The 24,694-nt window shown below is 47.7% G+C and overlaps 7 protein-coding genes across 7 annotated transcripts; 2 read left to right on the forward strand and 5 right to left on the reverse strand.

Annotated features, from left to right (window-relative positions):
• Positions 1-1,533: 1,533 nt before the first annotated feature.
• Positions 1,534-3,126, reverse strand: Triagg1_3924 (uncharacterized protein; the record flags this gene model as incomplete). The annotated part of the gene is made up of 1 exon (XM_062898270.1): positions 1,534-3,126. One exon carries the CDS (start codon positions 3,124-3,126, stop codon positions 1,534-1,536), a length of 1,593 nt encoding a protein of 530 aa, XP_062756944.1.
• A 1,017-nt stretch (positions 3,127-4,143) lies between these two features.
• On the reverse strand, positions 4,144-6,203 carry Triagg1_3925 (uncharacterized protein; the record flags this gene model as incomplete). Its single annotated transcript, XM_062898271.1, has 4 exons — positions 4,144-4,784; positions 4,843-5,123; positions 5,179-5,919; positions 6,082-6,203. The coding sequence occupies 4 exons, from the start codon at positions 6,201-6,203 to the stop codon at positions 4,144-4,146; spliced, it is 1,785 nt and encodes a 594-aa protein (XP_062756945.1).
• Positions 6,204-6,736: 533 nt separating this feature from the next.
• On the reverse strand, positions 6,737-7,789 carry Triagg1_3926 (uncharacterized protein; the record flags this gene model as incomplete). Its single annotated transcript, XM_062898272.1, has 2 exons — positions 6,737-7,417; positions 7,493-7,789. 2 exons carry the CDS (start codon positions 7,787-7,789, stop codon positions 6,737-6,739), a joined length of 978 nt encoding a protein of 325 aa, XP_062756946.1.
• A 1,258-nt stretch (positions 7,790-9,047) lies between these two features.
• On the forward strand, positions 9,048-10,122 carry Triagg1_3927 (uncharacterized protein; the record flags this gene model as incomplete). Its single annotated transcript, XM_062898273.1, has 3 exons — positions 9,048-9,192; positions 9,275-9,573; positions 9,649-10,122. 3 exons carry the CDS (start codon positions 9,048-9,050, stop codon positions 10,120-10,122), a joined length of 918 nt encoding a protein of 305 aa, XP_062756947.1.
• Positions 10,123-12,437: 2,315 nt separating this feature from the next.
• Triagg1_3928 (uncharacterized protein) lies at positions 12,438-13,322 on the reverse strand (the record flags this gene model as incomplete). Its single annotated transcript, XM_062898274.1, has 1 exon — positions 12,438-13,322. The coding sequence occupies one exon, from the start codon at positions 13,320-13,322 to the stop codon at positions 12,438-12,440; it is 885 nt and encodes a 294-aa protein (XP_062756948.1).
• A 2,548-nt stretch (positions 13,323-15,870) lies between these two features.
• On the forward strand, positions 15,871-16,361 carry Triagg1_3929 (uncharacterized protein; the record flags this gene model as incomplete). Its single annotated transcript, XM_062898276.1, has 2 exons — positions 15,871-16,126; positions 16,189-16,361. The coding sequence occupies 2 exons, from the start codon at positions 15,871-15,873 to the stop codon at positions 16,359-16,361; spliced, it is 429 nt and encodes a 142-aa protein (XP_062756949.1).
• Positions 16,362-16,809: 448 nt separating this feature from the next.
• On the reverse strand, positions 16,810-23,937 carry Triagg1_3930 (uncharacterized protein; the record flags this gene model as incomplete). Its single annotated transcript, XM_062898277.1, has 1 exon — positions 16,810-23,937. One exon carries the CDS (start codon positions 23,935-23,937, stop codon positions 16,810-16,812), a length of 7,128 nt encoding a protein of 2,375 aa, XP_062756950.1.
• Positions 23,938-24,694: the final 757 nt, after the last annotated feature.

Consider the following 24,694-nt stretch of genomic DNA (forward strand, 5'->3'; position numbering starts at 1 on the left):
CACAACTAGTTACTCTTCCTAGAGTAATGAGAGACATTTTGAGCCATCATCTTGGCGTTCATGGGCGTGCGGAGGCTGTCTCTTATGACAGCTCCTCCACAACGCGGGACAATGAGAAGGGCTGCCTACAAGTAACGTGCAGATTGCGTTTGACTTTTCATCCCATGTCATCCAGATCAAAATTACACCAAGATCAAGTAGTAGTATTATCCTTTAAGATCAACAACGCAAGGAGGCCGGGGAGACGAGTACCTGGAATCCGTCTCGTTGGGCGTCCAATTAACCAAGACATGTCTTACGGATTAGCTGCGTTCCGGGAAAGCAAAAATTAAAAAGAAAACATGGCCACGAAGTAGGGTAGGTGACAAGGAAGAACAAGGAAGTCTGGCCTTGGCATTGCGGCTAACACGATCGGGCGAGATTGCATGAGGCTGACACGTGAAGCCGGGCAGTATTGGTTATCTGCTTCAATAAACTCAATACTACAATGCTGTGGCCGAGACATACGTATAATAATCGCGGTGGGCGAATCTCTTCTCTGGATCTGAGCTCCACGCATCTCTCCCGGGCTGCAGGGATCTTTATGTCGCGATACGGCCGATCTCCGCATCTATGAAGCCGCTCTCCCTTGACGCTTTGACATAGTCTAATGTCTTGGGGTGGCGATCAGCCGCACCGTGATTTTGATGAGGGTGGCTGGTTGACGGCTGGTTAGTGCGAGATGGTAATTTGATTGTGCTCATTCACATGGTTTGTTCATCATCTCAAATCCGAACTCTCTTACGTATTCGTTCAAGATGTTGACTGATGCGATTCTTGGAATAACCGCTTTCTACTCAGCAAAGATCGGACTTTAGGATCTTGCAAACATCGTGTTACCCGTCTTGAGGCTCGGATATTGCCATGTGACACAGATGAGGCTCGTTGATTGGTGTCTCAGTGTGACGCCCAAATCAAGCCCTCTCGACGCATTGGACTGTCACCGATTTGTGAGATACTCGTAATTTGTCATGACATCCCTGTCGAATCCTTTATGCAAGGGCGAGCGGGCTTTGTGTACCGTGAATTCGGGCGGCGACCTCTGGTGACCTAGCTCATAAGCCAATCGAAGAGCTGACATTTGAGTCACTTGATGTGAATAGGGAGGTCTAGCAGGGTAGAGAGGCGAAATGAATATTTGCACGTTTGTATAAATTCGTCTTGTACAGCTGATTGATTTATGCATACTCGTCACTTCATATTCATGCCCATATGCATTCGTATTCACAGTTGTAATGATAACCTGCTATACTCTGTAATGCCGTCAAGGTTGAATCAGCTACAAGATGTAGTGCCACGTCAATGTAATGAAACATGATATGTAAACTAAGATAGAAAAGGTCTAATCTAAAGTAGAAAAGAGATGATTTATAGTAATTATGATTAAAAACAAAGGGAGTGGCCGGTCTTCATTGGCAAGACAAACGCACTGCTCATCTCTTGGCGAATGAAACAATCCTCACCTGTTCCTGTCCCTTCAACAAGCATCGAGACCTAGTGATGTTTGCAAAGCGCACCGCCAGCCTTCCAATCATTCGTCTCCAAGTTGGGATACTCATACCCAGTAATGCTAATCAAACTCTCCAGCTTGTCTATCGTGGTGTTTCCTCCGTGTGCCCCAACTACCACGGTGCTCCTTGGCAACCCATCGTCCACAGCTGCATCCAGCCACTGTCTTGCATACCCGATATCGAATCGCACAGCATCTCCCATGCCCCCATCATCGGGATCAGGGCTCCACACGTCTGCTACAAACGCGACTACTCCTTCATTCTTCGCTGGGCAGGCTGAAGTTGCGACACCGTACGACCAGTCGCGAGCATGGGGATTCTCGTCCCTCCACAACGAGCGAAATTGGATGTGTTCGTCTTTGAGCACAAAGGGATTCTTCTCATTGTATGTAGCGAATTTAACCTTGCCGTTGTTGATGTTGGAATAATACTTCTTGGCCACTTCAGGGACGACGACTACTGCGCCAGCCTCGACATAATCGGGCACACCTCCGGCGTGGTCGCGATGGTGATGACTGGGGACAATGTGTGTAACCGATTTATGGAGTGTTTCTTTGACCCATTGGATAAGAATTCGAGATCGATGAGGCGCTGCATCGGTAATGAGAACACCGTCGGTGAAGTTGAGAACAAGCTGCACATAGTCTGCGTAGCCGACATAGACGGCCATAATCTGGGGGATGTCGGGGATTGGATGCGTAACAACAACATCCGAAGTGTTGAAGAACGATTCGAATGGGCCGCCCCAGAGACCAGATTCAAAGAATTCGTGGACTTCAGAACGAGGGTACAGTGTGCTTTGCTTCGGTGCCTGAGGAGTGGATGTGTCCTTGGGCGACAAAACGGGATCGAAAAAGCCAGACTTCATCGGTGGATTAATGGAGATGCTGTCTAGCTTGACATCTTCCAGAACATCCGTGGAGTTGTAAATTGTTTGCAGACGATAAGGCAACTGAAGCCGGCGGCCGGACTTGTCGTCAAAAGATACGGCGGAGTAATTCGAGAGCAAGAGGTCATTGGTAGCTTTTCCAAACGTCGCGTGATTCTCCATGAAGCGGATCTTATAAGGCCTATGACTCGTGGCATTTACAATTAGACTAAAGTCCGAACCATCAAGTTCCAAAACTTTGAATCGATTGTTCGTCAGAGGTTCCACCATGTCATATGTATGGAGGCGAGATGAAGCCGAATTCATCTGCTGCAGCAACCAAGGCAGGGCAAATTGCTGTGCCTGGTGGATCAAGTAATCCGCTAGGTACGAATCGACATATCCCAGTGTCTGGGTTGGGTCGTCGACGAAAAAGTTGTTTTGTGCTTTTGTGAAGCAGGCAAAGCCATCTGAACCATCTTTCATGACAATGGTATAATTCATGGAGGGCTCTAGACCAGGCTGGGACCAGATCCAATAGTCATTGTATCGGTAATATCGGTCGATGCGAGCTCGCAATCCCGAGGACAAGTCAAAGGACAAGGTTTCCGAGCCTGTTTCGGCAACCGACTGGTCCGAGTGATAGAGGTTGTAGTTTTGCGTGAGAGTTTGAGATCGGTAAATGCTGTATTTGTTAATATTTGTCATGTGTGCGTAAAAACTGATATGCCGTCACGTAAGATTCTTACCCTTCGGCTTTGAAGACCAATCTCTGAACCTCTTTCAAGGCTTTTGATCCTCCAATTGAATCAACGACACTCTGTAATAAAGTCGACGCATCTGTGACATTGTCGCAAGGCGTGGGATTGGCAGTCACCAAGTGAGTTGCACTGGAAAAGACCAACAAAAAAGTTTCTCTGAACTTCATATTGGCTGCTGGAACTGGTGTTGGATGATGTATGAAGAGAATCGTTTGTTAGTATGCGTGCTTCAATCGTTATAGTGATGGATGAAGGACGCTTTATATGCAGATGCAACGCCTTCGCAATTGTTAATATACCATTAGATGCTATTAAAAGACAAGACGGCCACGCAATACGCGACAATGCCACGCGTGGCAACACGTCTTGCTGAGAGTGGCTTGGCCTCCAACGTAGATGATTCGGCATTGTAATGCAACATTTGATAATTGAAATCGGCGCTCGGTAGTTAATTCAGATCTGACATTCTAAGAAGTTTCCGTGTTATCGGGATGGGGAGTCCGGGTCACTTCCGCGCTTGAACGGAGGGCGGTCTTTATTAAAAGCCGCGCTTATAAAATCGCCACTTAAGAGGCCACAGCCGTAATTTGATGCATAACTACTACCAGTATTAGAATCATTGAATCTAACATTTGAAGAGCCGACAGATTGAATGAAGATCTAATGTCAGAGTTTTCTCTTTGAGGCTGCCTCATAAACGTTCCATCTGAATAGAGAGAGAAACAAACGCACATATTCATATCGCTGGTCTCGTCCGCATGTACGGCAGTAGCTGAAATGTCTAACTGCCTTGCCTACCTATCTATTACGCTTTTTTTTTTTTTTTTAAATCTCTTCGGTATCACATTGCTTCTACAACGTTAAGAGATTCATATTTAAACGTAGGGAGACGCGGCTTTTCAGTTGAAGATTATAATACGTGTATCCTATGATTACCGCAAAACGTGTTTAATGGTATATGAGACTATAAATAATCTTTATGGAAGTGATGCAACGGCAAAATGCTGGTATCTGATGTAACACTTCCAGTGTGACTGAGACCAGTATCGGGACTGCGCTGAGCATCGATTCCCACATGCATCATAGGTTCAAAAATATCGCCTTGATCTGGGGCCTGCAAGCTCTCAAACTGATCAATGTACCACCTCGTCATCCTCGATAACGCCCCACGAAAGACAGATGGCACAACAAGACGCTTGCTTCCTTCGGCCAACGTCAGTTTGTTGAGCAACTGTAACAAGAGCACCTTTGGGTTAAACTCGATATCGTCTAGTAGACATGCAACACTCTGTGGCACTCGAGCCGAAACATCAAACTTCATTAGAATCACAGCCGCATATGTGATTCTGGTGAAGACAATTACTGGCATTATTTGGAGAATTTCGATTGGGATGTCCAGAAACGTGTGAATCACCTTTTGCGCTGACGCGACGCATTGTGCAAGTGAGTTGGCGACGTTTAAAGAATAATAGTTGTCCAGATTCTTGGCCAGAGGAAGAGGACGTAATTTGTATGGCGGCCGGAAATCTTCCATGTCATGCCCATCGTAGAATGCCGGCTCATGGAGGCTTATCAAAATCATGTGGTAGTGGATTATCATCGGCTCTAATTGTCATTAGCTGCCATGATCAAGCAATTTGGTAATCCAATTGGGATGCATTACTGTGTATAATGTCTGTGGAAACTTGTCGCTTCCATGCCGTCACACGATCCACGCCATATTTCAGAACCCGGCAGATGCTATCGTCCGAGAAGTTGACATGGGCTCCGCTGTACAGTCCGGTCGCTGACATGCTTTCTTCTGCAATTATCTGAAGCTTTGTCCATTCTATGAGCCGTCGGTCGTTTGGATGAACGTTTGGAGCTGTCTCGAGTACACTGATGCAATCGTCGAGCCAAGGTTCATGGCGGAGGACCGAAGGACGTCGCCACGAAAATGCCATACTTGAGTACGTGTCAGTATTGGGGTTGTTACATCGTGATACAACTTAGAACGTACCTCGAAGAAAGAAAGTAACATGCTATAAATGTTCTACATGTTTCGATCAACTGTTCTGAGTGGAGAAAGGACTCATTTGCCGATGGAATCTTGTACTGCTCGTCATTTGAAGACTTCAAGTCCAACACCAATGTGGCAGCCATATTTGCGTATTGACTGAACATTAGCTTTTGAAAATTCTCCATGGGAAAATACCATGCTGATAAAACGAGGTATGCTTGAACCAAATCAAGAGACCTGTTACCGTGCACGGCAACTTCTTCAGCCACATATTTGGCAGTATCGCGAAACAACATCTTGCAACATTCTGGTTCATGACTGCTTGAGGCAACTGATAGAACCGCCCTGAAAAGAGCAGGCTTGATGCTCCTGGTATGCTGCCAAGTCCAATGTGAGGGAAAAAGTACCAGAGGGTAAATAGATGCCATGTTCACGCAAAAAGTCGAAAACATTTCGTGGGCGAATTCGGAGCTGACCAAGCCGACTGAAACAGGATCGTCTGACGTTAAATAAGGATCGCCTGTTGATACAAATCCCAAAGGCGGTAATGAATCTCCTAGAGAAGTCGATTGCTGCTGAGGGTCGGAGAATAGAGATGTATTCATGAACTGAGAGTCCAGTGGATCTGGATATGGAATTTCCGTATCGAGTTGAGCCGGAGTCTCAGAAATTGCATCTTGGAGTTCTTGTAGCTTCTGCTCGAGAGCTTTGATCCTTGTGTCGTTCTTGTTGCGCCTTCGTCTAATGGCGGGAGGGCGAAACACGCAATCCACGTCCAATTTGGAACAACGAGCACACTTTTGTGCACCTGAGCGGCGCGATCCATTGATGCATTTTATCTTCCGTTGCCGACAGCCCTTGAATCATCATACAACGTGAGCATCTCGTCTTGCGGTGACGTACCGAGAAGAGGGTACATAGATATCAATGTAAAGGCATACCTCACAAGTGCGGTTTAGCCCAGTCGGACTTGCAGCCCCAGCTTCGTCATTGGATGCCGCGTTTTCCGTAGATGCGGTACTCATGTTGGCGAGTTGTCGATGGTTGATAGGCAAGGTTCATGCCCAAGTTCCGCGTTAGACTTTGAAGATGGAAACGCGGTGTCTCGTTAGTGCCGCCCGCCGATGCCCCCGATTCCTTCTCCTCCTTTTGGATACACGGAACGTCGAAACTGCGGGGCCGCCTGTAAGCTTAAGATGAGCCGAGAGAACTTTACCCAGCCGAGTATTAATGTATAAATCGTTGAGGATAGCGGAGACCATCTCGTCCAGTCTGAGCCTCTACTGTACGTAAGCGCTATTCAAGCCTCTCAACAGAGAATATGCAATTACGTTGTTTCTGACGTTTCAGGGGCTGATGACGAATGAACTTGCCTAGAAAAGTCCATTGTCGAAAGGAGCCGGCCGCATTGGTGGATGTTGTATCGGAAATTTTATTCTTTAATACGATCTACAACCCAACTCTTTTTGGCGCACCACAAATCAAGGTAACATCTAATGCGACGAAAGACGGAATGCTCAATGTATTTCTTATACCTTATTCTAAATCCGCCTTATGCTTATTTTCGGCGAGTGTCATAGTTATCCATCGGCGACTCATCCTTCACAAGCTGCCAGACCTCCTCAATCGTCTTCACAACCGATTCCGGCAACGGGCCATTGTTCAGGCCTGCAACAGTTTGCTCCAGCTGCGTGATCTTGCTCGCACCGAGAACAATTCCATCGCTAAACTGCTCCTTAAGTATTGAGTGATAGGCCACCCATCGGTAAGCCAGCTCGGCCTTGGGAATGCCAGACACATTAGACGCTTCGTTCCAGATGTCCAATGCCTCCAGGAACTTTGGCCTGTTGTACAAACTGTGGTACATCTGTCCAATGCTCGTTTCTTTGCTCCATCTGCCCTCACCACCGGATCCCTGCTGCAACTGCTCGGATGACTTTGTCAGGAATCCTCCTGCAATGGCGCTGTAGGCGTAGAATGCGATGCCATTTTCTCGGAAGATAGGGAACAGTTCGGTTTCCGACCTGCGGGCGACGGGATTGTAGTTTCCTTGATAGACAGTAGGGGCGACGTAGCCTTTCTCCTTTACAATCTTGAGAACGGCCTTTAGTTCATCTACATTATAGTTGGACAGTCCAAATTTTTCGAATTTTCCTTGAAGGTACAGGTCGTTGATGCCCGCCAGAGTTTCTTCAAGAGATTCCTCTGGATCGGGTGCGTGAAGATAAAAAACGTGTACCTGTACGTCCGTCTTAGCGATTTATTCCGTAGGATAAAGCCATTAAATGACATTGAGAATAGACAGTGGGAGTACCTTGTCAACGCCCAGTTTTTGCAAGCTTTCCAGCCCCCTTTCGACAACTCTTGCTCGTGTTGATTGGCCAGAAAGCCATCCTCCAATGTGCTTCGTATCAATGGTGAATCTCGATGATGCCTTGAGTTTTCCTAAGATTTCCTCGCTGATGCCGTAGAGTTGTGCTGTGTCAAGCTGTTTGATTCCTACTTTCTCAACAGCATCGAGTACCTCAGCAGCCTGCTCAACAGTCGGGAACGCGAGGCCTGTGTTGAAGTTGGCTGTGCCAAAAACAAGTCGTGGTCTGGAAGCGGCCATAGTAGAGATTGATAAACAGATGTTTAGATAGCAACCTAAGTGATAGATAGTTCAGGCAATAAGCTAATGGAAGTTCAGGATCGAGGATCTATGTAATACCTTTTATAGATGTAAAAGGCCTGAAAGACGCAATACGCAAGCGTATTCACTTCCCAGGGCAAGTTTCCCTCAATTTTGTGGAGATTATACGCAGCTAAGCTTGTCGCAGGTTCATTTTCCGTATTAATAATTGGTATGATACCATCGCGATGTTCGTGGTCAGTCACTCGGCCACACGGAGTGCAGCCGAGTAGGTGGAGAAGAGAACAGTCTAACTAGAATTTAACCTGGAGGATCATCAAGAACTTGTTACGTCTTGTGAGATATTATCTTAGACGCTAGTTACCGAGGCAAGCGAGGCATCAATAGCAACGATTTGGCAAACTATTGGGGGCTTGGGGAGGTTTGAATCCGGATTTGTAAGCGTACATCCGGAGTCAATCGTATATCCGGTTACTGCTGCTAAGGAATTGACCGAGAGGCCCCACGTCCCAGTGTTTGTTTGCAATTGAGCATGTTTCTTGGAATTCTACAGGTTGAACTCAGTCTCGTCATTGTTTTCTCTCTATGGCCTGTGAATTTTAAAGCCGAGGGGTGTCTATTTGCTAACGACTTGCTGTCAGAGAGCATCTGACACCCGGCTGACACCAGTCCTGAAGCGTTGCCTAATTCGACTATCGCTATTACTAGAGTATAGCTGTGTCAACTCAGTTTTCTACTTTCCGAATCCACGACAAATGTATCTACTCGTACTCTTGTAAAGGAAGGACGTGTATTGCTATATGTAGATGCAGAATCGAGTCTGCATCGATAGACATTGTTTGGCGAATACAGCTAGGCTGAAAGACCAGGGAGCGGCCGAAGGACTAGGGAGCGGCCGCAATGTAACATGTTAGAATACGCTGTTATAATGTCCACCGATCGCGTGAAATAAAATACGCCTTTTAGATATAAATGAAACTCGTTATAATTCCGTAAGTCTTATGAGATGCTTAGGAATTAGATATAGGTGGACACCACGTTCAGTGGAAGCTTTTCTAGAGAAATCCCGCGCGAAAAGTTGCCCACCATTACAAACCGCCACCACAACTCTCCGCAATTCCGCAGGTGATGTGTATAGAAAGGAGAGTGAACAATGGGCGTCTTCAAGTTGCATAGGAACAGTATGCCTGTATATTATCTATTGTACTAATACTAAATACCACCTTGCATCACAATCATGGCGGACCTACCCCCGGGTTATTTTGTCTCCTCTCTGCAGTACACCAAGAAGACATTCCAGAATGTCTACCCCCCCATCGATCCAACCAATCCGGCCAACTCACTTGCGGGGAGGGTTGTCGTTATAACTGGCGCAAGCCGTGGTATTGGAGCTAGGGTCTGCAATCTTCCGAATCTAGTCCCATAACGCGGCACCCCGTCAAGCTTATTCGTTGCTATTTCCAGGGCTCGTGCCATCCTTTGCTAAAGCCGGGGTTCGCGGCCTAGTTCTCGTTGCCCGCGATGAGGCTAAGCTGAAGGAAGTGGAGCGCGAAGTTCTCGCCATCAACCCCAAGATCGAGACTTTACTTGTTGCGTTGGATATCACGAATCATGCCGCAGTGGGGCAGCTCTTCGACAAGATTCAAGCACGATTCGGTCGCCATGCAAATACACTGGTCACTAACGCCGGGGTCAGTGCAGCTGCAAATGATGGAGGCCCGACGGTTTATGAAGCCGAGGTTGACAAATGGTGGAAGAACTTTGTGAGTTGCCCATTGCTTCCCGCGCCCTGATTTACATACGAGAATGATGCACGTTAATTACTAGTCTGATCCCAGGAAATCAACACCAAGGAGTTCTTCGTCTTCACGAAATACTTCATCTCTACCCTTCCATCTCCAACTACTCCTGCAACGATTATCAACATCTCGACTGCGGGAGCATGGCTTGTGTATACCGTGGCTGGCGCTTACAGCGTCAGTAAACTCGCCAGCCAACAGTGGTGTACCATGCTCAATGCTGCATACGGAGGTACACTCGCTGTTGTAAGCATCCATCCTGGTCTCGTACCCACGGACATGACCAATTCCTTTTTCGAGAAGTTTAATAAGGATACACCTATGCTGACGGGAGGACTCTGTACTTGGATCGCGGCTGATGCAGAACGCTCGGCATTCCTTAGCGGGAGAGTCATCTCAGCCAACTGGGATGTTGAAGAATTGGTGGCTCGTAAAGCCGATATCGTAGCTAAGAACGAGTTGACAATGGAATTGGTGGGCACATTTGGCAAGGAGCAGTTTGAGACTGCATAAACTAGCACCACTCACTTTATTAGGTCTACATCTATTAGTCGCGGAGGATAGAATGTGAAAGAAGAAGAAATTGATAGCATATTGCCTATTACGCCTTTGCAGGGAATTTCCGAACCAAGCATTTGAGCCTACTACCGTAACACACAACACGAATTAGACGCTTAAGCCATTTGTGTCCGTAGGAAACGTAGAAATTTTGACAAAGGCCGTCCTTCTGCGAGACTTTCCTGGCAGCTATCACTCTCAGCATGCTGTAAAAGGCCACTCATTTGCAAGAATGGTGACCTGCATGTTGGACATGCAAAGTTATTCTCTCCGTCATGACACTTGTAACGCTTAGATTGGTAGCACTCAAGAGCAAAGCCAATCAATTCGTCCTCATCCACCTCGGACGAACAGCCGCCGTATTCCATGTGTAACAGCATAGCCGACCATGATGAAAACATCCTGTCACACCCAAAACATTCTTTATCCTTTGGTTGGTGAGTAATAGTGTGCTATATGCGGTTAGACGAAGAATACACTGGGGAGCTCCAAAGAGACTTACAGCCTTGAGATTTGAAGGAGATTGATAGTAGCTCCGACAGATTCTACACATATTATGCTCCGAAACATCGTGGTCCTGAAGCCGTTCCGCAGTATAAAAAGGGCGGTCACAATAAGTGCAATAGTGATGAACGGTCTCTCGATGGCTATTCAACTCATCACTGCTGGAGAAGTCAAGAGATGTAGGGCATTCGGGGCAGAAATTATGCTTTGGAGAATCGCGGACGTGTTGGTTTAGGGCTGAAAATGAGTTGAACGGCTTTTCGCATCGCAGACAATAATACCTGTGGCGGGATGAATCTTCCCAATGCTGGATCAAAGATTCCCTGGAAACAAAGTCTCTGTCGCACGACCCGCAGTATGCCATGTTCAAGGATATTGGTTTGAGAACAGTGAAATGTTCGATGAAGAGAGACTGCGACAAAATACCAGGTCAGATTCTGAGTCTGAGTAACGACGACGTGAGGGGTTGGCCGCAGGCACCATTGGCTATGATTGGCGCGGTCTGAACGAATGAGATACGTTCACGTGAAATAAGGAAAGGACATGTCCTGTCGAAATCTAGGGCGATGCGTGACAATATGACATCAGTAGTAAAACGTAGGGTGTACTTATAGACACCGATTGATAGGTAGATTAGTAGTGCCTATAGATACAACATTACTCGTACTTGGACAACCGAAATTATACTTCCGTTATACGTCCGCAGAGTGCGTAACTCAAAAGCGCTTCTGCAAATTACACCTTGGCATTTCATCACAGATGTCCTTGTCTTGTTGGCATTCACTTTGGATGACTCATATCCGTTGACTATGCAGGCTCCCGCCTTGGCATCAGTGACTTATACTGTCTGCCAGATTCACTTGAGATGCATTCACTGGCAGCCACGTCACTGATGGCTCCGTTTGATGATGAGACACCAACTCTTTCCTCACTAGTTAGTTTAGTTGTTCTCTAGGTCTTTGCTGTAGCAATTCACACAACTAAACAACTTGTCTTTATACTTCGTTGCAGGCACTTGAAGAGGAAGATGATGTGATGAATCCTCCATTATTACGGTAGGAACGGACCATAGGCTGAAGGCGAGCCATTATCTCGTAGTTCAATATGCCGTCCCTCAGCCAAGAGGTAGGAAGCTCATAGAAAAGATGCGATTACCCCCAGCTTCATATCGAAGAATATACATGTCGTCCGTCATTGAAGATGGTATTAAAACGAGCAAACCAACAGTGTTGTTGTTGTTGTAAGAACTAGACTAACGGTTGTTGCGTATAGTCTATAAGGTTTGTCTGTAAACGATATCTATGTCTGTTCTTTCCAACAGTACATGTAGTCATCTCCCCACAATGGAGGTATAGAATCCGCTAACTGAAGCGGGCTTGAAATACAACTGTAAATATTCTTTACCATAAAATTGGCTATTCATCGATTTTTGTATTCTGAAGTAATCTCGTTGTACGCTAAGCGGGCACGCATCTCAATGCTGGACATATAGACGGGTGCCTCGATAATTGTCTAGCGATGAGTTAGGCTGCTCGGATGAAGAAAAAGTAAATATTTCGTTCGTACAGTTTAGTCGGTTGAGTTGCCCGTACAACCCGGACAATATAAGCGTAATTGTCTCTTTGATTAGATCCTGTAGAGTGTATCGTACCTTAATCTATTTGAACATCAATATCCACTGTGATTTGTATGCTATGAACATTTGTCAATCCAGATTCACAAAAAAGCAATTGTCTATAATTGAATACAGAACATGAATCATCTACTTACTCCATCTGAATTTCTTTCTCTCCCATTCTCTCACCAATTCTAACGTACGACCTCTTGTGTTTTCCCTTTGTACGCAGCTGCCACAATCTCAACGCACTCATGACGACAGTAAGAGCGCATCGTTCTCCCAAAGCGCCCGATTCGAGACTATTTACAAACTGGAGCGTAAAAATTGATTTGGGGCTCATTGGATCAAGCACCGTTGCCAACGAAACAGGCACCCATGATAGTTTGGCGACGATCTCTCCTTCGGGAGGGACTCTTCGAGAGGAACTGGGGCATCTCACCAGCTTCCACGCGACTCCTTCTTCATCGCATCTCCTCCATTCAAATTTTTCTCTCTTCATCGCCCTCCCAGCTTCAACGAAGAAGTGAAATATGACCCCATTGTTTGCCGCTGACCTTGCGGTCATCGTCTCCGTCTCCGTCACCTCCCGCGACGCCTGTCTCTTATCTTCCTTAGCCAATGGCGGGAGCAGAATGTGACTCTTATTGCTAAAGGCATTGAGCCTTTGCTCGAAAAGCGTAATGTCGCCCGCGGCAGCGAGAATGGCATCTTCACGACGGGTTCCGTTGTGCAAAACAAACCCCCCCCTTGCGCCCAGCGGTTTTGGACATGACCAACCATAGGGGTGGAACTTCGCCAAGTAGAGGACCTCCTCTGAGCTTGCGTCGCATACACTAAACGATCTTGACCATCCAGCCTTTATTGCCATGATCGAGGGGAATTGGCGATAGCATAAAGGTGCTGTTGCTCTATATGTTGGCGGTCTCAGGACGCTTTGGTCATGGTAGTAGTTGGGTGGCAGATTAGGTTCGGAATCCAACGCATCTTGAGTGGTCATGGCGCCTTCGTGGTTTCCAATCATGGTATTCTGCATCACTAAGTCACTTAGATGATGAAAGCAAAGCGTTGTGAAAAAGATATAGCACTACAACCTCGCAGGAAACGGGGGATTGAACCAAAGTCGTGTAGAGTCTAGAGACAAATTGCAATTCCGGCAACTCGAAAAATTATTGGCGCACTAAGATCAAGTCTGAAACTGAGATATTATTCTGCTCCTGTCTGTGTTGGTGGCACTTGGCTGTTGGCTCACATATGCGACCATCTGATGGGTTATTGTCGCTGGGCCACCAAATGGTCTGTGTGGTATTGAGTGGCTTGTCCCTTTGTCATATTTTCGTGAACAAGCGTCATTTCTTTCTTTTGTTTTGCTCTTTACAACGACTATTTGGTAACGTAAATGCAGTATGCCGAAAAATCGAATGTTAACTATGGCACGTTATCGGCATGGAAACAAAAGTACCTGTATTGTGCCGACAGCAAATAGCAAGTAGCTCGCACAGGCCGGCTTGAGGCCAATAAAAGACCGGAGTACTTATGCGCCATGTACATACACATTACCGATCAATGTTTTATTCAATCATCCTCTACTCCGTACCAAGCTCCAATCGTCATACTTGTTCTGTGAGATACGTGAAGCCGTAGGCAAGCTCCATAGTCTTCGCTAATGAACATGACCTCAACCTTGTATGCCTCACCAGATAGACACTTGACCGGTGATGATGGGCGAATAACCGCTCAGTGAATGGGAATGGGAAAGTTGCTTTCAATCGTATAGTTTCGCCGTCTATTAAGAAGGTAAGAAGTTGAATAACACATGAAACTGCTTATCTTGGCGAGCTATACGCAGCATCTAAAAGTAAAGGGTATCTCCATCCGGGGACCAAGCAAATGAAGACAAGCAGCACCCAAGTGTAACCTATTGCTCGCCTTAACCTCCGATCAAGTTTCATCTTATACCCCACTGCCCCTTCTCCCACAGTCTCCATCAGGCAAAGAATATAGTTGATTAGAAAAAAATGCATCTCTGGGACCATGTGACTTTTCTTGAACGCGGCCCCGTTAGACAACGCGTGGCAAATTGCCGATAAGAAAAAGATCAAAAATGCCCTTGAAGATTTGCGAACAAAGCCCCATCGCCCTCGTTGTGATGTGCTCGTGAGCCGGAAGAGAGGTGACGCGAAGGACTCATAAAGCTTAATATGCAGCCGATGCCAAAAATTGCCCCAAAAGCGTCGAAGTGAGTAGGCTTGCATAATGTTACCAAACAACGGTGGCCAGTCCTCGGGTTGGTCACAATCCAAAAGTGACACGAACAAGATTGCTAAGAGGTCATGTACTCCCGAAAGGACTGCATAAGAGCTCCATACCCAATTCACAGATATCACTCCACGAACGCATAAATCCCGAGCATTCATCCGCGGCAGTATGCTTTGGTTGAGAGGTGTAAAGTCCCAAGCGCTTACATTTAGCCCCTGCAGAGCATGAATGGTCAGTGTGGTACATAGGTGATACAAGGCCCATACCCCTACAGCGTGGTAAATCCGTCGCATAGCGAAAGTCATCCGTTTGCTTTTGATGCTTCTATCCGTGCCGTTGTCTGTGAGTCTCAGTCTGCGGATATTGCTCCACAGCCGAAAGATGTCCCTCAGCCGTCGAGCCATGGAGACAGAACTGAAACCCGAGTACACAACTTCTCTGTCAATAAATAGAACAGATGCTGTATGAATAGTGCCGTAGACAATGAAGGGGGCCAGGATCTGGCCTTGGCTAAAGCGGCTCATATTGTACCATGGAGAGACAGGTATCGTGGTGATGACAACGTGTAAAGCACTTAGAAGGTATCTTGACAGAGAGTTTGGCTGCTGAATAGCCAAATAAAAAAGGATGGTTCCAAAAACGAACCAGACAAGTGGGTGAAAGTCTAGAATTGGATCCATAATGTGTCTCATTGTTTTGATCTCTCAGGTCTTTCTGAAGGATACACGCAATGTCTGTCTTTCAAGATTACAAAAATATATTATGATAGTCATATTTATAGATATCCTTTAATCAGTCTAAAGCATACGTGAGTGTTAGCCTTTGCTTCCTCTTTTCCTTTCCGACTCCCGCGAAGGCAGCTTCGTAGCCAATAAATATGGGAAATCACGTCGAACAAGGGTGCCAAATTCCTAGGGTCTCTGGAAACATGCATGAATACATACATAAATTAGTTAGTCATACCATGTCTGCCTAAGCTTTCTGCCAGCTCACAGGAATCTCCATGATAAAAACCTACACATTAGGTCAAGCTCAACCACCTGGTAGGATGGTGGCGTCGGATGACAGCCTCATTTTACATGCAAAATAGTAGCAAACCAGACCGAAGGATTCAAATATGCAGCCGGGGACGGCGAGCTGCATAGCACCATATTTAAATTCCCATTCAATGGCATGTGCTCACTAGAACTAATCACTCCATGGAAGGTGGACGTATAAATGAAATATAAGATCTCTCTTGACTTCCACCTCATCAATTGACGTCCACCATTCATCAAGCATTATCTCTAGCTGTCACACGCTGTCACACTTTTCACATCGTCAGAATGCCCATCGCCTTGATTGCCGACATTATTGCCACCATTGGCCTCGGCGCTGGAGCAATCGGGGGTTCCGTCATTTCATATTGCTCCGATCATCCAGGCCCTGGTTGTGTTGAATCTCGAGGCATTGGCATGAATTTGAGACTATTTGACTCCCGTGTTGGACCTTGCAATGTTCCCATGTACAACTTCATCCAATGCCATGATCAACTTCAATCTCAGAGTACCGGTGTCATTGGCACAGTTGTCTCAGCTGGCAGTAAGTTTGGCACTCTAACCATCAGCAGGTTACCATTGCCAGCTAACATGAAATACTACCAGCGGTGCAATTCGACAACATCCCCCCTGCCTGCATGAACCTCAACGCAGTCTTAATCGGTACTTGTGGCGGCACTGGTCCCCGCCCAGAACCGTGTGGATCGGCCTGCATGAAATATATTGGTCTTTCTGATGCACAACTACGACTGCTCTCCAAGTCCCTCAACGCTTCATAGGACTCTTGCTTTGGTATCTTGCGGCCTTGGAGACTTGTCGCGTTCTGAATTTGGAGTGTTCTTGAGACTGTATTAGGCATCAACACTTGTTCCTCTTAAGATGGTCATTTGTATGAACTGTGTGTGTTTTTTCACTTGTAATGGAAATCCAAGTTTCAACACACGGAATCCATAGGTAACAATATATGTATATATAGATCGATCATGTCTTTCAACACAATGTGCCATATTTCGCAGTCAGCGAAAACCGCCCGTTTTCCCTTGCATTGACCATTGAACCACGATCAGTATTTATGAATTAGTGGAACCATTCATAAAACACTTGAGGGATAAAATTCGCTACCGTAGACAGTCAATTATCACACTTGGAGGTAAAAATACTGTCACTGGGACGAGTGTTAAATCCTACTCCTTAATCGTTATCAGTGGTATTCTCTTGGTGATGGCTTTACGCAGTTGATTGTCCCTCATCAACGGCTACCCAGAGACTGTCTGCCACGGCAAAAGTCTTCCCACTTGAGTTTGTCATGTTCGCCTTCAATGCAATGTTACGACTTTGGATATTCTCGACCCATGCCGTCAAGCATACAACATCCTCATGCGTCGTCAGCGGGGCTAAGAATCTGATGTTCAAAGATCCGGTGACGTAAATATCGGTAGAGTGGAAGCCTGATTTTTTAAACGCCGTATTGACCTGGCTGACGATGCCCAGACTTTCGTCCAGGAGTGTGGCAATAAGGCCACCGTGGACAATTCCTTTGTGGCCAGACGTGTAGCGACCCAAGGCGAAAAGGGTGGCCACGCGGACAATTGGGCGTGACGTGTCTTCCAAGTGATAAGTATCCGATGGCCTGAATAGGGAGAGGGCATGACGGATAGCTCCGTTGTTGTTCTGTTCATAAAGAGTATTCCTGAAGAATTGGTCATGTTCGGGGCTGGGAGGGCTAAAGCAGCGTGGTGTGAACGTGATTGCCTGACCGTAGCCAGGTAAAAGACCTGACGATGGCGAATAATCGTTGATTAAAGAAGAGCACCAGCGTAAGCTTGAGAAATAGTTTAACGAAGAGACAAGGGTTGGATCCGAAACGGCGAGCTCAGAGGGAAGAGTTTGATGTACCGATCGGTTGTCAATGACAAGTTGCTTAGGTCCGCTTGCCTCTCGGGTGTTGCTGTGAGAGTTTGTGGTTGTATCAATGACTGTGCCGGATATAGCCTCGTGGCCACTTGTCCTGTTCCCTCGTACATGAGGCAGGAGAGACTGGCTGAGTGCCCTTAGATTCTCATGATTAAATGAGATGTTCGCAGATGGTGATAGAGTGGCAGTCAGCTGATTGCGTATCAAGACTGTGGCCAAGGAGTCGATCCCAAGCTTCTGCAAAGGAACATCAACATCGACATGATCTGGTGAGGCAAATCCCAGTGTCTTGGCTACCGCTGTCCGCACCACTCTCAGAATGATATTCTCTTGCTTATCTGGTGAGGCACCTTTCAGAGAATTTCGCAATTCTAAGCCGTAGCCTCTCCTTTCCCTATCCTGCTTGCTGTCTTGGCCCAACAACAACTGAAACAAAGGTGGTATCCCGTCTGCATCTTCATAATACCTCCACAGTCGTTCCAAGTCATATTTAGCCGCTATAGTAAATGGATTCTTGCCACGTACTGCCATGTCAAGCAGATCTAAACCTTGTTCCGGCGAAAGGGCTCCAAGGCCGAGTTGCGCGTGGTAAGCAAGGCACATGTCCTTCAACTCAGCTGCCATACCATCCCCGGACCAAGAGCCCCATGCCATCGAAGTGGCCGGTAGGTTTTCGGCGTGCCGGAGGTGGGCAAGAGCATCAAGAAAAGTGTTGGCAGCAGCATAGTTGGCCTGCCCTATCGTGCCAATGACACCAGAGATGGAGGAAAACATGATGAAGACATCTAAATCCATGCCTCGGGTAAAGCGGTGTAAATTCCAGGCGCCATCTACCTTTGGGCCAAAGACAGCATCACATCGCAATGGTGTGAGTGCCGAGAGAAGGCCATCGTCGAGAACGCCAGCAGCATGGAAAACACCGCGTAGAGGTCGATCGTCATTGAACAAAGCCAAGGTCTTCTCAACGCAATTTGCGTCTCCCACATCTCCGGCTACCACAGTTACCTTGGCACCTAATCGTGATAGTTCGCTCACAATCGTCTCAGCACCAGGAGATGCCATGCCTCGACGGGACAGCAACACAATGTCTCGGATGCCGTGAGCGCCGGCCAGCCACTTCACTATATGCTGACCGATACCTCCCATGCCGCCTGTTATCAGCACTGCACCATCTGAACGTAGCAATGGCTTATTGAACGGCTTCTCTCTTGTTATCCGTGGCTTTACGTGATGTATGCGTGGCACAATCACATTGCCCTGGCGTAAAGCACACTCTGGCTCATTTTCGAGCATCAGAGCGCACGATAACGTCTCTGGTGTGATGTCTTGGTCATCTATATCTACGAGACGTAGAAGTAGCTCTGGATGTTCACTACGGGCCGTACGCATCAAACCCCATAGAGCTGCTGCACCCAAACCATCAACTTGGTCCTCAGGGTTAATCCCAATTGCATGTCGAGTTATCCATAATATTGGAAGAGAGAATCCCATATCAACGGCGTCTTGAAGTTGGGAGAGCGCCTCAGCAGTAAATTCTCGTGTTGCCTGCAAGACATCATCACCGGAACCCCATAAACAAACAAGGCCGGCCAGTGCTTTCGTGTCTCTGATGCCATTGACCGGTACCAGCGTCATTCCACTTTGTGATAATGCTTCTGTAACGTCCTGCATCCAAGCTAATTCGCCATGCGGAATCAGTATGCCCCATGAGCCGCCTGGTTTGAACGTATTACTACCGGCTGGATGCCAGTCGACCTGGAACAGAAACTGCTCTATATCCCGAACTCTCATTGCTTGTTTGTGATTTGTGCCATTGGCAACGGAAATGTCATCGACAAGCGGTGCTTTCACTGGCATGATTTGCTGTCGTTGGAAGGCATATGTCGGGAGGCCAATCTTACGACAACTAAAAGGCTCAAAGTAGCCGGACCACCTGACGGGAACATGAAGCAAATGCAACTCGGAAAGGCTCTTGTGGAGAGTTTCCACGGCGTCTTTATCGGGAACAAGCGACGGCAGCCATGTCATTGACTTGATACTGCTTCCACGATCAGAGAGACACGCGGCTGCCATGCCACATAGAACTGGTTGAGGGCCTAATTCTAGGAAAATGTTGGCCCCCTCTCTTGTGAGCGTTTCCACGGCGCTGCTAAAGAGTACAGTCTTGCGAACTTGCTGAACCCAATAATCCGATGTTTCAAGTTCTCCTTGACGAGATACTTCACCAGTGAGGCTGCTGACGATGGGTATCTTGGCAGGGTGAAACTGTATCATCTCTGCAACAGCTCGAAACTCCTCCAGCATCTCGTCCATTTGGAATGAGTGGAAGGCATGTGACACTCCAAGGATGTTTGTCTTGCGATTTCGCTGCGTGAAGTAAGCTTCCATACTATTGATAGCCTCGGGGTCACCCGATGCCACCGTCTGCTGTGGCGTGTTTTCACAAGCGATGTCAACCTTGCCGTCAAGGCATAACTCGACGATGGCTGCTGTTACATCCATGGCACCAACTTCGAGGGAGATCATGCTTCCACGAGACGGCAGAGATTGCATCAAGCGGCCTCGAGCTGCCACCAACCGACAAGCATCCGCTAGATCCAGAATGCCTGCAACATGAGCAATGGAGAGCTCGCCTGCGCTGTGACCCAGCAGGAAGTCTGGCTCAACTCCCCAGCTCTGCCACAGACGCCATAAAGATACCTCGAGCGCAAAGAGGCAAGGCTGGGCAAAGTCGGTGCGCTTTAACAACCCAGCCGCCTCATTGCTGTTTTTATCTGCAAGTAGAATGTCTAGCAGTGGCTTATCAAGCATCGGGGCGAACATGGCTGCGATTTCATCCAATGCCTCACGAAACACGGGAAAGGTATCGTAGAGAGCCTGACTTATACCCAGTAACTGGCTGCCCTGTCCGGTAAACAGCATCGCTAGGCAAGGCTTCGCAGTCGTTGGAGAATCGCTGAAAGAAACAGACGAATCGTCAAGGGGGTGGGCGACACGGGAGATCTTCTCCAATAGTTCTGCTTTGTCTCTCGCCATTATTGCAAGCCGCTGCCTGAAATGGTTTCGAGTAGTTGCCAGAGAAAAAGCCACGTCTTGAAGCCCCTGTGTAGTATCAGAGAGGAATCGATGTAGGTTGTCTGCCTGTTCTCTAAGTGCACCATCACTTTGGCCCGATAGTAGAAACGGCATTTCGTGAGGCAACGGAGTGAGAGGATCATGTTCAGAAATATTCCTCACTGGAGCTTCCTCAACAATGGCATGGGCGTTTGTGCCACCAATTCCAAAGGCGCTGACGCCCGCCCGCCGCGGTCTGTTACCGCCATGAAGAAGCCAAGGACGTTTTGTTTGCACCGGTAACATATTTGCACCTTTCCAATCTATCTCCGGAGTTGGCTCATTTACGTGCAGCGATTGTGGGAGTGTCTGGTTCTGCATTGATAGCACCACCTTTAACAGACCAGCAAGACCAGCAGCCGCCTGTGTATGACCAATATTCGATTTGGCTGAACCGATCCACAGCGGCTCTGTGGTATCGATTCGGCTATCTTTGAAGACTTCAGCCAATGCCGTTCCTTCAATAGGGTCACCCAACTTTGTAGCTGTGCCGTGAGCCTCGATATAGTCAATGTCAGGCGGCTGCAAACCTGAAACCGCAAGGGCATCGTGTATAAGACGCTTCTGAGCCGGGCCACTTGGCGTCGTCAAACTGGCGCTCTGTCCGTCATGATTGACAGCAGTGCCCCGTAATATAGCATGGACTATATCACCATCACGTTGAGCATCAGACAGGCGTTTGAGAACAACGACGGCACATCCTTCGGCCCACCCTGTACCTTGCGTGTCAGCCGCAAATGCCCTGCAACAGCCGTCTGCAGACATGCCCCTGAGCCGGCTGAACTCGACGTAGAGCCCAGGTCCGAGCAGAAGACTCACGCCACCAGATATAGCCATATCACATTCCCTTTGACGCAGTGCATTACAGGCCAGGTGTGTCGCAACCAACGATGATGAGCATGCGGTATCAACTGTGAGGTTTGGACCTTCAAGGCCGAGTACGTACGATACTCTTCCCGACAAGACGCTACCAGCCGTCCCGGTAGTCGCGTATCCATCAAGAGCTTCCAGATCACAGTTCTGGCGTAGGCTAGAATGAGCCCCAATAGTGCTAGAGCCAATGAAGACGCCGGTTCGGCTGCCACGTAGCTGCTCAGTCGTGTAACCAGCCCGCTCAAAACCTTCCCAGCAAGTCTCTAGCATCACGGCTTGAGTTGGATCCATCGCCTGAGCCTCTCGCGGCGATATGCCGAAAAAGGAGGCGTCAAAGGAATTGATTGCTGGAGAGGTTATAAACCCGCCTCTTCGGCAATATGATTTGCCACTAGCGTTTGGGTCCGCATCGTATATGGCATCAGCATCCCACCGGTCTTTAGGCACATCTGTGGTGGCGTCTCTTCCGTTGACAAGCAGCTCCCAGTAATCTTCAGGGGTAGCGATGCCACCAGGTAGTCGGCATGCCATGGAGATGATTGCAATATCTTCGTTGCCGTGACTATATCTGACGCCATTCTGGCATGTGTTAGTCAATCCGGCCACCGGCGCCCCCTGTACGGGCTCATTGATGCCGCCAAGATACTCTGCTAATGTCTTGATGGTGTTGTGCTCAAATATCTTGGCTGAGGATATCCATCGTCCCAAGAGCCGTTCTAGCTCTTTCTGAACGCGGACAACTCGCAGAGAGTCACCTCCTATGTGAAAGAAGTTGACATCTAGGCTGATATTGTCATGGCCAAGCACTTTGGACCAAATGGCCAAAATACTCCTCTCAAGCTCATTACCGGACTTCGTCTGTGCCGTAGCCTCGACCGTTTCCCCATTTTCATTTTCAGGAAGAGCCTTGCGGTCAATTTTCCCGTTTGGAGTCAGTGGAAACGAGTCGAGTTCGACGAAAAATGCTGGAATCATATAACCTGGTAGACGTTCTGCTATCCATGGCCTAAGAACACCATCGAGTGCCGGAGCGGCTGCATTAATCGGCCCATGGGAGTTGGAATCCAACCTCCGCACGCAGTAGGCAATCAGACGGTCATCGCGGCTGATTACGGCAGCACCAGAAATATCGTCATGACTGCTAATACATGCTTCGATATCTCCAACTTCGATACGATAGCCCCGGATCTTGACTTGGCCATCGCGACGACCTAGAATGCACATCTTCCCAGGCGCAATAAAGCGACCCAAGTCGCCGGTACGGTATAGCAGCCCCTTATTGAACGGGCTATTTAGAAAACAAGACTCCGTGAGCGTAGGATTGTTGTGATAGCCGCGGCCTACACCAACGCCCCCGATATACACTTCGCCAGAGCCCCCAAGTGGCACTGGTGATAAGTTCTCATCGAGTATGTAAATCTGGTTGTTCAGGATGGGGCTTCCAATTATGACATCTTCTCCTCGGCACACTTTCCAGACGGTTGTATATATCGCGGCTTCTGTTGCGCCGTACAAGTTCCACAGGCCGTCTCCGCAAGTGAGCAGACGCTTAGCAAGGTCGTTGGAAAGGGCTTCGCCAGTGGAGACCATCTTTTTGAGACGCGGTTCGCCTCGCCAGCCAGAATCCAATAGTATCTGCCAGATTGCCGGTGTTCCATACATCATGGTCACCGAGTAACGCCTCAGAAGATGTTTAAGAGCTTCCGCATCTCTGACCTCGCTTCTCTGAGCAATAATAGCTGTGGCGCCACTGATTAGTGGAAGAAACAATTCTAGAATGGCCATGTCAAAACAAATAGTGCTCATTGCCAATATTCGGTCTGTATCATGGCATCCTGGTTCTCGCTTCGTGGATAGCAGAGTGTTGCATACAGCCTCGTGGCTAATTTTCACGCCCTTGGGCTTACCCGTCGATCCAGACGTATATATGATATAGGCAAAATCCTGTGGCTGTACATCCACATTGAGATTGCAGCCATTGCACCCCGAGACCGCCATGTCTCGTATTTGATTGATTGTCAAGCAGGCTCCTTGCCAGGATGCCAAAGCATCGAGAGAACTGGCATCGGCGATGACAAGTTTCGAGTGTGAATCAGCCAGCAGCTGGCAGATCCTTTGTGGAGGTAAAGAAGGATCGATAGGTATATAGACTGCTCCGGCTTTCAATACTGCCAAAAGCATAGGTACAAGATCAATTGACCGATCCAGGGCAACGCCGACAATATCGCCGCGTTCAATTCCCTGTTTGATCAAAGAGTTGCCGTAACAATTAGCGCGCTCGTTGACCTCTTTGAAGGTCAACTCCGAGTCGGCACATATCAAGGCTGTTTTATTCATATGGCGGCTCGCTGCATATTCGATGAGTCCATGTAAAGTATGCCCAAGTGTCTCTGGGTCACTCGTAGTGTTGAACTGCCTGATTAGCAGGTTAACGTCTTCTATGACAGAACCCATCTTGTTAAGGGAAAATGAAAGATGAGGATTAGCACGATCGTATGATAGAGACTGTTTGACAAAAGAAAAGAAATGAACGTGCCGGTGCCATTGCTCTATAAAGATACTTACCTTTCTGGTAACTCTGGGTGTGATACCATTGATGCGAGAAGGAGCGGGATAGCTTCTCCCTATTTCAATAAACCCGTATTTACGTCATTATCGTAACCTTGCCTGAAGCGAATAAAGAGGTATCGGAATCCATTTTTTCGGAAGATGATAGCGCTACGGCTCATTTGCATGCGTGGCAATATCCGGGCATCGTCATAGGCCGAATGTATATTAACTATCTTGGCCGGCATGCTGAGCGTTCAACAATGCAGGGACAGTTACACAGTCCCACCGAAACATATACATTGTTTCCGTGTTGTTTCGAGTATTACGGCATGGGAAAATGTCGAAGTACAGGGCATCTCGTACATGAGTGGTCACGTAAATCTATGCAAGGACGGTGGTGCATCCGACCTGCAGCCGGTCTGTTTCACATAGACGTCTGAGTCGATTGAATACCTTAGCCGAGTGACGTGTCATGCATTTTATGAAATGGCGAGATTGAAGCTTTTAACATGACATTACGCCCTTTCCAGCGCTTTGTACATCGGCACCAGGAGAGAGGGCTTCTTATGCCATGGAAGTACATGTGGCCTCGTCGATATCCTCCTAAGCCTCCCTGCTTGGATGTCATCACGGTCATTCCAACACTGGCCGGTCTAAAAGC

This window comes from Trichoderma aggressivum, assembly GCF_033847375.1.
Source record: "Trichoderma aggressivum f. europaeum strain CBS 100526 chromosome Unknown scaffold_012, whole genome shotgun sequence".
NCBI lineage: Eukaryota > Fungi > Ascomycota > Sordariomycetes > Hypocreales > Hypocreaceae > Trichoderma > Trichoderma aggressivum.